The sequence below is a fragment of the Pyxicephalus adspersus genome, chromosome 5 (genome assembly GCF_032062135.1).
Source record: "Pyxicephalus adspersus chromosome 5, UCB_Pads_2.0, whole genome shotgun sequence".
NCBI classification, from domain to species: Eukaryota; Metazoa; Chordata; class Amphibia; order Anura; family Pyxicephalidae; genus Pyxicephalus; species Pyxicephalus adspersus.
The window spans coordinates 29,284,375-29,296,287 of record NC_092862.1 but is presented as its reverse complement, the minus strand read 5'-3'; the positions used below and the strand labels follow the sequence as shown (position 1 = coordinate 29,296,287).

At 36.4% G+C, this 11,913-nt stretch overlaps 1 protein-coding gene across 2 annotated transcripts in view; it reads left to right on the top strand.

The window, feature by feature from the left end:
* The window catches only part of ZC2HC1A (zinc finger C2HC-type containing 1A), a 58,785-nt gene that overhangs the window by 21,639 nt on the left and 25,233 nt on the right, over positions 1 to 11,913 (top strand). Inside the window, exon 8 of one of the 2 annotated variants that reach the window (XM_072411018.1) lies at positions 4,290 to 4,397. The exons of the other annotated variant lie outside the window; for it this stretch is intronic. Within the exon in view, the coding sequence (XP_072267119.1) occupies positions 4,290 to 4,397 (108 nt within the window). The remainder of the gene's footprint in view (positions 1 to 4,289; positions 4,398 to 11,913) is intronic. 2 annotated transcript variants of the gene reach the window in all.

The following is an 11,913-nucleotide window of genomic DNA, read 5'->3' as shown; positions in this document are numbered from 1 at the left end:
GGGGGGGGGGGGGAATAAATCATAATACTATTTTTTAGGGCTTTAGTTAGACCCTATTTAGAATTTTCAGTCTCGTTCTAGAGAACTGACAGACAAAAGATATTACAATAAAAGAGTCTAATCATAGGAGGAGACTGGGGAAACTTAATGCAATATGTCTATGAAATGTCAGAAAAGAGGAGACGATTGAAACTTTTACATATATTGGTGCATTAAAAGTCACCTTTTTTGTTTTGATTTTTCTTTTTGAATGTTTTTTGTTTTGAACGTTCACAAGAAGAACGTTCATTGTGTTTATTGCTATCTGTGACCCTGATGGGAAGAATTATTCCCTCTTTCGGTTCTAGTGACCATTGTCACTGAGAATAAAATCCAAAACTAAATGTTGAAGGAATTGTAATAGACATCAATGTATCATTCACTTGCTGTATTGATTACTGCATTATTCACATATCCAGGAAGAATATAACGATTTTTGTTTTAGATATGCCTTAACTAGGCCCATGGATTAAACCCAGGCACCCAAACACTGTATGTTCCATTAATTATCATCTGAGGACCTTTGGGAGCTCATTTAGGGTTTTCTACTATTGCCTTCATCATTTTGAAATTGGCTATGCAAGCTGGTTTGGTTGGGCTCAAATCAAAGTATGGTATTACCAGTGCAAAAACTGAATAGAAAATTTGCAATGGAGACACTTGTTAAAGCAACAATTTTGTTCATTTTGGAGAGATTCCCTGTTGTGTGTTTGGGAAAAGAAGGGATTTCATTTGAATGGAAACCAAATGGAGAGGAAAATAGAAACCCTGTGGATTTGGCCTTAGAGATATTAGGTGTAAACTCAAGGATAGCAAAGGTTAAGCTGGGATTTAATAAGTGCTAGACCTTTACGATAACTAGCAAAGGTTGTGTGGACAAGCTGGCCACCTGATAACCTCAGCAATCTCTTTCCATGGGCCAAAAGATATTTCCCTTTTCACAAGTAAAAGTTGGTGACTCATATTTATAAAGTTGCAATCATCCTGATCACCCCATTAGAATTTGCCACTTAGAAGGTGGAGAATGTTATAGGCCACAATATAGAGATTAGCTCTGTTTGTTTAAAACACCCCGATCAACTCTTTAGCTGCAATCACGTCTTTTCAGCAGCCACGGCTAATTTTTTTTTTTTTTTATGTGATGGTCAAAGCTACAAAATAAATTTCAAATGAATGAATTGATGGTCAATTCAGTTTAATTGCAGTACAGTGACCAGTCCTTTTTTTTTTTTCTTAAGCATTAAATTTAAAGGGTTAGCCACCCTATATAATGTTAAAAATGTGGTTATAGGTTCTCTGTAAATGTAAACTTTGCTGTGCTTAGTTTGAAAATTTGTAACTTCACTTATTGTCCTCTGGGTGTCGCTGTTTAACTGCAGACCCTGTTAATGATTTTTTTTTTTTGTAATTGTCTAACTGTAAAATAGTCAGAAGGGTTGTAGTCACCAATTAACAATTTTTACTACTAGACTGCCTGTTTTTATGTTTGTATTTCGTAATGATTGGCATTGATAAGCATTGCTTTTGCATGATATATTCAACCCAAAAAATGTGCAGCTGCAAAAAGTGTTTTGTGAGCACCATAGCACAATATACTATAGCTTTCCTTATTTCTTTCCATTTTTCATACCCGGACTTTCGTAAGGCTAGGTACACACGTGCAATGGTTCTCGTTCGATAATTGGCTCAGGGCCAATATTGGATGAGAATCCGGTGTGTGTAAAGCACTCATCGTTCATCATCCGAAAGATCGCCCTGGCGGATCCATGGATGATTGATAACAAATAATCGTAATGCAAGTGAAGGGGAGAGAGCGCAGCGGAATGCCGCTCTGTCATTCTCCCCCCTCCCTTCTTCATAGAGCAGAACGGTGCTGTATGTACAGCGCTGAATCATGCATAGTGCAGTCGTTGGAAAGGATCTTTCACAATTATTGCACGTGTGTATGTAACCTAAAAAAAAAAGATGAACTGAAAGGAAATTTGTTATATTGACATCAAAATTCTCATCATGTATTATGCCATTGCACATAATATTTACATGTAAACAGTAAACAGTAAAACTGTGATCTCATAGTAATTCTGTTATTTATTTCTGTGTCTGGTTTGGAAAATTTTCCTTTACTCCCTGTTCCACTGGTTCAGCCGGAAATAAGAGAGAAATTCTGCAAGCCGCACAGTTTACCTTTGAGTAAGTTGTCATATAAACAGATCTCTCTTTAGAAGATATATCTTCGCTTCTGTTCTGGTGACAAAGTATTTGGAATTCCTTGGGCAAATAGGTAGAATTACTTTCTCCTGTGGTAACTTAGTTTTTTTTTTTTCTCAATTTCAATTAGGTTCACTTGGGCTTTAAATTTTACCTAATACTCAATGCTTTGCTGCACTCTACGTTAACCTGTAATTACAAATCTAACATTATAACCTCATACTTTTTTAACCTAACTTAACACAGAAAGGTAAACCTTGACTTAACCTAACTCTAACCAAGTTAACCTCTTTATATCAATAGTATAAATAGTGTGGCACCATGAAACTGGGGTTTTCTCTATGTATTAATTATACCACCATAGGTTAAAATTTACAATTAGTTTATTCAAACCTTCAAGTCAAAATTTAAAGCATATACATAAATATCAACATATAAAATCAATTAAAAAATTTAGCATCTCCAGGCACCAATATCTTGTTACTGTCTTTATATCAATACTTGTTATTACTTGTCAAAAATATCACACTGTACTACAAAAGTATCAGCACCAATTTCACCAGTCCTTGTGCCAAAAAAGTGGCAAGTTCCAAGACTCTGTCATCCTAATACACTTAGTATTTTCTGATAACATTACTTATTGGGTAATAGTCATTTCTCACAGATTGCTTAATTCAATTTTATTTGATAAAAGTCAGAAAGACTTTTACAGTCTTAGAGTGAAATAGTTCTAAAAATGTAGGTGGAATAAATAAATAAAAAATTATATTTGTAGTTCTTGTGCTGTTGCACAAAACGATCATTCTAGTCATTTAAAGTGGAATTCTACCAGCAGGGCTTCATTACAAACACAACGGTAAATGCTGTTAATAAACCTAGCGGAGACCGCCATGATATGATTTTTTTTTTCCTAGGGAGGTATAGATTATCCTGGTAAAAGTTACTTTGACATTTACATTAGGTTACGGTACCTTTGGATCATATTTTAGAACAGTTTAATTTGCAGAGACATAGAGCTTTAGAGGATTCAGAATTGGTTAGCTAATTTCTTTAAACACAGCCGATTGTTTGACTTCCAATTCAACCCTTAAAGCTTTAGGAAAAGACAAAAAGTTCCCTGTAGATTGGCTACCTCTGCACTGCAAGGGTAAAAAGCTTCTTTATGTCTAGGGGGACCCCAACAAGGACTTACATACAACCTCCCATGCCTCCACAAACGTCAGTGCTGTTTTTCTGGTTCCCATGCTCTGAATTAGGAGCAGGCACTTGGTATATTTTCATTGATACAAGGCTTTGGGCTCTACATTGTAGGGGATGACGTTCATTCTTCTGACCACAGGTAAGCTGATCTCAGTTGAGCTGGTTTCACAGCAGCTGAGCTTGCAGAAGGTAAAAAGAAAAGTTTTGTTCTGTCCCTGTTTAGGCATAAAAAAGCTATTGATTCTTGCAGCACAGGGGTTGTCCCACTGCAAAAGAAGTATATTTGTTTTTCCTGGAATTCAGTATTAAAGGATGGCGATTGCTCATGTGGCCACACATGAGACATGAAGAAAAGGGTCAATTCACACCAAAATATATTCATTCAAATTGGCATTTAACTCGCATGCATGAAAAAGAGGTCATAACACTGGCTACTAAGGTAACTCACCAATTCTGCTTTCTTCCATTTGCTGCTCTGTTATAGTCAATGCTATAGTCAATGCTAAACAATTGGGTACATTGACACTTTTACACACATCACTAGGCATGAAGGACAGTAACCCTTAGGAATTGTGTTCTGGTTTACCAGTAAAATTGAATATCCAATGAGCGTCTGTTGTTTCATGAACTTTGCACATAGTCATGGCATTTTAACCTGTCTTATTGAATAAAAGATGATTAGTTCCAATGGTCTGTGGCAATGTGCACTTTGTTCTATTAAACAAGAGGACAAAGTTTCAAAGGGAAACAGTTACGTTTCTACATTTTCTTGAATTATTGTGTGTTGTTATAGTGCTACTTACAGATACTGGCAACAAATAAAACCTTTTCTTTTTTACTAGTAAAATTGGTACTGTAGGCCCACCTCTGCGGACAGGAAGAGATTTACAAAGTATCCCCAAAACAGACAGTTCAAACCCAAGATCAAATGACTTGCTCCCAATTAACAAGTAAGTATAGTCGTGTGAGGGGATTGGTGTTGGTGTACATGTGAAATGTGAATGTTATCAACATCAGAGAAGAATTACAGGTATGATCTGTCCATTCCAGGAGCAGACACTGTCATTCCAAGGGAGGTATTATACCTCTGATTGTTATTCTAACTGCTTTCAATTTTCTACTTAGGATGTCAAAGACATGATTTTGTGATGACCTCATATCTATGCAATCTTTAAGGTGTATGCCTACACATGTTTTGTATAGAGTAGGAAAGGATTCGGCCCCAGTTTTTTCTTTTTTATTTCTCACTAGGGGAGGTTTTACTTTAATTCCTTTCCTAGGAAGTCATCACGAGAAAAGGAAATCTCTCCAAAGTGGGGAACTGAGCTTCCACCATAGAAAATCCTCACAGTTATCCCCTTTTTGTCTCAGTGACAGAAGTCTCCAGAAGCAAAAGAGAGAATATCCACAACAGGACATAGACAACAATACATTTTGTACATGGGTTTTACACGTCCACATTTCCCTGGACACTCCAGATATACTCTAGTAGGTGTTAAACCCTTTCCCCTGATCATCTCACCTTTCCTATTCCACTCTTTTAAGTTTAGTCCTCTTTTGGCAAAATCATAGTGTTTTGTACACCCTGAAGGATGACAAAATGTAGTAGAGGGTCATTTTAATTAAAAATGAATCTGTGCATCCAGAGATGTAGGAAGTTGAAGTCATGCTTAACTCCACTTTTCTGTTTTATATTTGGACCCATTATCTTCTACCCCTAAATCTTCTCAGTTGGGGAGGCTGTAATGTACAATGAAATACTGAAGAGTAGTCAGAGGCTAAACTGGATTTATTTACTGATCATTACTGATCCAACCAACCTTAAAAGGATCTGGTTCAGGATTGAAAACATTTGCTAACAAATAGCAAATTACTTTTAAGAAATTCATTCCAGGTTTACTGGGTCACCCATTGTCACTGATCTATCTTCTCCAACCTTGAAAAGCTTTAATAAATCAGGCCCACAGACTGGGTTTTTCACATTGACCCTAATATGCTAATGCTATACAGAAGTTAGCTAGCTCCTCTCCTCCCCATCGGATAGGACACGCCAATCTGGGCGCTGTGTTGGCGCATATGCATGTCTCTAAACACACATATTATTAAGTTACAGCTGCTTACTTCAATTTGCTTTGTAATCTTTCCAGACTTTCAGTTTGGGAGAAGCACACCTAACAAAACAAGAATCACATGATCCCCTTTTCACAATTACATAACTCATATTTCATAACACCATTCAAACAAAGGGCATAGGCATGGGAGCCGCTGTCAATTATTATGATTAGTAAGGAGCAAATGCTTAGATTTATTTTGTACTACTTAGAGCTGCCTGTGCATGTTGACTTAGGTAGCACTTCATGTTTAGCTTGGAGGATGCACAGGGCTCCATGGAACCCTGCAACGCATTGTAGCCACCTTCTAACAGGAAAAGGAAGAAGCACTGTTGTAAGCATTTTTCTAATGAATGCGATGCCAAAACAAAAAGCTAAGCTGGAGAGATGTACATGCTGAAGTCAGCAGTCCAACTTTATAGCTAGGGCTACCCCCCAGATTCTAATCTGTTGTTAAAATGTTGAAATGTGTTTTGTTAAGAAACCAACTTCTAACGAAGAGTTTTTTTTTCATACTAACAAACACTGAAATCCTTATGAGTGGCCCCAGTCCGATAAGTGATGGTGTAATGGGTGTGAAACAATACACAGCCTTGTATTCAGTTGTCTCATCACTTACTGACTCATTCTACTATGGTAAATTTATAATATACGCTAGTTTTAAGTTTCATTTACAGCTTGGCTTTGGAAAACTGCATCATGAAGCTGTATATTGGTTACACTTGCAATGCTGCTAGTGATAGAATTTAAATTTTTCAAATCCTGCATGTAATCTTGGATAAAATTTATGCAGATAATAAGGCTGTTAATAAAGACAAAAGAGAAAATGCAGTTCCTTATTCATTTGTAGATTCATAATTAAGGTTTTTAATGCAAGCAACGCAAGTACTTGAATTTGATTTGATAACCTCCTGCATTGTCCAGTATTGAAGAACTTAGAAAGGTCGGAGAAGAATCAGTACATTTTAAAATGTCCGTAAAGATAGTTTATTCCCTGTCTCATTCCCTGCCAGAAAGGGCTGTTTGTGAGGCAGTTCTGTGGATATGTAATGGCCGCCATACAAATTAAATAGTGGATAAAACTGCTTATTTTTATGTATTTCATTTGTGTATTAAGCTGTTCTTTAGCTGTAGTTCTGCTAAAAAAGTTTAGACATTGCTTTAGACATTTCCACAAGTTGCAACTTTACCAATGGCATTTTTTATTACAATACATTTACCTGGGGTTTTATGTCTACAGGCTGCATAAAATATTTCTAAGAAGCAAAAAAAATGTTTTTTTTTTTTCAAATCATGTACAAAATACAAACTTAAACATCTTGAGTATGTAAGTAATGATCGCTTTTGTTGTGAAACTGCAAACAAAACTTCAGCAACTAATTGTCCTGTTTGTGCATTTAAAGATTGAGTAGATCTTATTCTGATACAACCCTTTGTGAAAGGTCCTAAATTACATCCAATCAACCAACATTGTAAATTTCAAAGGCAGCTAAAGCCAACAGATGAGATGGTTTGCTTTGTTTGGTCTTTTTAATTATTGTGTTGCAATACATAAACAAGAACCTTAACCTTTGTTTTCTAGTGTTGGATAGAGAAGAAATATTTATAAAAGTTTTTATAGCTTAAAGATGTTAAAGAATTTAAAGCAGTCTTTCTCAACCAGGGTTCCATGGAACCCCAGGACTTCTCCAGAGGCTGCCTCTCAGGTCAGATTACCTGACACCAATGATCGTTTAAACTGTGTTTAAGGGTGACATTCTTCCCACTGACCACCACACTAAAATACTGTGAGTTGTGGATATAGTCATCATTAAACACCATATATTATATGGTGAATTATTTTGGTAACAGGGAAACCACATTGGATGCATCCAGTCATTTAAAGCTAACCAAATAATAGAACCATCTATCCGAGATGCCTCAATAAATATTTTGGATAAGTAAGGTAATGAAACGGCATAAAAGCCAGGGCCTGATTGTGCTATTTGCATTATGTATAATAAAAAACAATATATTTATAACAATATATTTTAATGTAAAGTATATAACTAACTCAATGGGCCTGATTTTTTAAAGCTCTCCAAGGCTGGAGAAGATACACTTTCATCAGTGAAGCTGGGTGATCCAGCAAACCAGAAATGGATTTCTTCCAAGTCATTTGCTATTTGCTAGCAAATGTTTTGAATCCTGGACCAGATCCATTCCAGGGTTGCTGGAATCTTCACTGATGAAAGTCTATCCTCTCCAGGCTTGGGGAGCTTTAATAAATCGGGCCCAATATGTTAGTAAATTGTATTGGCAATTGTTTAATTGCTGGACCAGTAACATTTTTCATAAGAAGAGATGTTAAGTAATGTTGTTCACAGGAAAAATTTAAAAATTAATGGTTGTAACAGGAGAAGTTATTTTGTCTGCTGTGTCCCTGACGGGGGGGGGGGTCACCCTTACATGTGGCCTAATAATCACTATATCCAGGACAGGAGGTGAAGGGAAATTAAAAGGTCACAGTTGTAAAAATATATGCAGTGCATAATTAGAAGTGAACTCTTCCAATGCTGATTCATGTTTCTGTAACAATTGTTTCTCTCGGTTTGGAGAGAGCTTGTCTCCTTCCCAAGTTATACTCCTATGCCAAAAAATCTCTAATATTCACAGCACACAGGACAACATATTCATACTGGAAATCTTTACACCTTTCAGAGGTGAATGTGAAAAAGTCCAATAATCAATGTTTTTTTACTGTATGTGCTAAGGGTTTAATTTATAATTTGCAGTTCATTGATTTTTTTTTTCATCCTGAACTGCCAACCAAAGTACCATTGAGTAGCAAATATATTGTTCTCAATTTCCAATGTTTGTCGTTCTTTTTTTTTTTTTTTATCTCTTAACATTAACCTTGTATATAACTTGTAAGCTGACATTTACATACAACTTTCTGCATATAGGTTCTGCATCTACTGTTTTTTTTAGACATTTCAAATAAAAGCAACTTTTTCCTGAACCTCTAAAAGGAATGGAGGAGCTCAACTATGAGGAGAGATTAGCTCAACTTAATCTATTCCCCCTTAAGAAAAGACGTTTAATGGGGGATATGATCACCCTGTATAAATATATGAATGGTCCATATAGAGAACTCTCTTCTCAACCGTTCGCTTTAAGATTGTTACAAAGGGAAATTTAAGGGTTTCTTCACAGTAAGGTCTGTGAAAATGTGGAATAGGCTCCCTCAGGAAGTAGTTTCAGCAACTACTATAGATTGCTTTAAGAAAAAGCTGGATACTTTTCTAGGAACACTGAAAATAACTGGGTATTAAGACTTTAAAGTCCTAATATTGATCCAGGGAACATCTTATTGCCTCATGGAATCAGGAAGGAATGTTTTCCCCCTGTTGAAGCAAATTGTACCAGGGGTTTTTTTGCCTTCCCCTGCATCAACTATGTTAATAGGGTATTTATGTAGGACATGTTTGTTTCCCTAGTGATTGAACGTTTGTCCTTTTTTCAACCTAAATAACTATGTAACTAAATATCTCCAAATATATGTTTCTTTTTTTTTTTTGTAGCGCATGCTGTATTGGTAACATAGTTACATAGTAGGTTAGGTTGAAAAAAGACATAAGTCCATCAAGTTCAACCAATAGGTAAATAAACATATCCCAGATATAAAACCCTATAAGACATCCAGAGGAAGGCAAAAAAACCCTGGTACAACTTGCTTCAACAGGGGAAAAAAAATTCCTTTCTGATTCCATGAGGCAATCGGATGTTCGCTGGATCAACAGTCACTGTAATTTTTACTTTAAAGCCTTAATAGCCAGTTATATTCTCTGCTTCTAGAAAAACATCTTTCTTAAAGCAGTCTATAGTAGATGCTGAAACCACTTCCTGTGGGAGCTGATTCCACATTTTTACAGATCTTACATTGAAGAATATCTTCCTTATCCGGAGCTTAAACTTCTTTTCCTCCAGACGCAATCATTAAAAGAACAACCCTCTTGTTCTTTGTAATGATCTCAAAGTTAATAATGGGGAAGAGAGTTCTCTATATGGACCGTTTATATATTTATACAAGGTAATCATATTCCCTCTTAAACGTCTCTTCTGAAGGGAGAATAGATTAAGTTCAGGTAATCTCTCCTCATAGCTAAGCTCCTCCATTCCTTATATTAATTTAGTTGCCCTTCTCTTCGCTTTCTCCAATTCCACATTGTCTTTTGTCAGCTGGTGACCAAAACTGGACTGCAAATTCAGGATGTGGTCTGACCAATGCTTTTTACAGGGGCAGGATTATGTCTCCATCTCTGCAGTCTATTCCTCTTTTAATAGAAGAAAGTACTTTACTAGCTTTAGATATTGCAGCTTGGCATTGCATGCCGTTATTAGGTCTATGATCTACCAGAACCCCCAGATCGTTTTCCATTTCTGACTCCCCCAAATGTATTCCCCCTAGACAGTATGAAGCATGCATGTTGTTAGCCCCCAAGTGCATAATTTTACATTTATTTATATTAAATGTCATTTGCCACTTGGCTGCCCAATCAAACAGTACATCCAGGTCTACTTGTAGATTATAGACATCCTGTATGGACATAATTCAATTACATAGTTTGGTGTCATCTGCAAACACAGAAATGGTACTTTTATTTCCAAACTCTATATCATTTATGATGATGTTAAACAGTAAAGGTCCCAACACTGAACCCTGGGGTACACCACTAATAACCTTAGACCATTCAGAGAATGAATCATTAATTACAACTCTCTGGATGCGATCTTTAAGCCAGTTCTCTATCCATTTACAGATTGACTTTTCTAAAACTATCGATCCTAACTTGCATAATAACCATCTGTGGGGTACAGTGTCAAATGCTTTAGCAAAGTCCAAGTACACTATATCAACTGCTATTCCACTGTCTACCTGTTTACTTACTTCCTCATAAAAAGAGAGTACATTTATTTGACAACTTCTGTCTTTCTTGAAGCCATGCTTACTATTACTTATAATGTTATTTTCTAGCAGAAACTCCTCCATGTGGCTCTTTATCAAACTCTCTAAGACCTTTCCAACTATGGACGTTTAACTAACGGTTCTGAAGTTACCTGGTAATGACTTTGCTCCCTTTTTGAAGAGAGGAACCACATTGGCCTTACGCCAATCCATCGGTACCTTGCCAGTGACTAAAGAGTCTCTAAAAATTAGAAATAATGGCTTTGAAATAACTGAGCTCAGCTCTTTGAGGACACGTGGATGTAATCCATCAGGTCCTGATGCTTTGACAGTGACATTGCTATTATGAGTTAGGACTTGAGCTCTGCCATTTTTCTTCGTGTAGACAGAGCTAAAAAAAGTGTTTAGTAAATCTGCCTTGTCTTTATCCCCAGTTACCAACCTAGCAACATCCTTTAAGGGGCCTACATGCTCAGATCTAAACTTTTTGCTATTAATACATTTGAAAAATGTTTGGGGGTTTGCCTTACTTTGCTTTGCAATCATCTTTCATTTTGAAGTTTTGCACATTTTATCTCCTTTTTACATCTTTTTTTATATTCTTTATAGGTTTCAAATGATGAAGGCGATCCTTCTTTTTTATATTTTTGAAATGCCCTTTTCTTGTTCCTTATGGCTTTTTTAACATCAGCTGTAAGCCACGTAGGTTTTAGTTTTAGCCTCTTAAACTTATTACACATTGGAATATATTTTTCAGTTTGCTTTAGTAGAACAGACTTGAAACATTCCTATTTCTGTTCTGTGTTCTTTGAGGACAATATTGTTCCCCAGTCCAAGTGACAGAGAGCCGCCCTTAATAATGGAAAATTTGCTCTCTTAAAATTAAATGTTTTTATCTTTCCTGTTTTTGCTTCCTGTTTACAGCTAACATTAAATGAAATCATATTATGGTCACTGCTACCCAGATTCTCATTTATTTGCACATTTGTTAAAAGCTCTGCATTGTTAGAAAGAACTAGGTCCAGCAGAGTATCATTTCTAGTTGGAGCTTCTATAAACTGTACTATAGCCTATAGCAGACTCCATTAATTAATTGTGTGTTATTCAACTCCACATTCAACGCCACCCATAATGCCTCAACCTCATCGCTTGTTCTCTCTGCAATTTTTTCTTTCACATTCTCACTTTCAGATCACTTCTCACATACAGACAGACACCACCACCCTTCCGTTTGACTCTGTCTTCACGAAAGAGAGTATACCCAGGAATATTGACAGCCCAGTCATGCGAAGAACAAAGCCAGGATTCAGCAATGCCATAAATCTCCTCACTCATTAAGGCTTCCAACTCCCCTATCTTGTTTGCTAGACTTCTAGCATTGGTGAACAGGCTCTTTAAACCATTGCT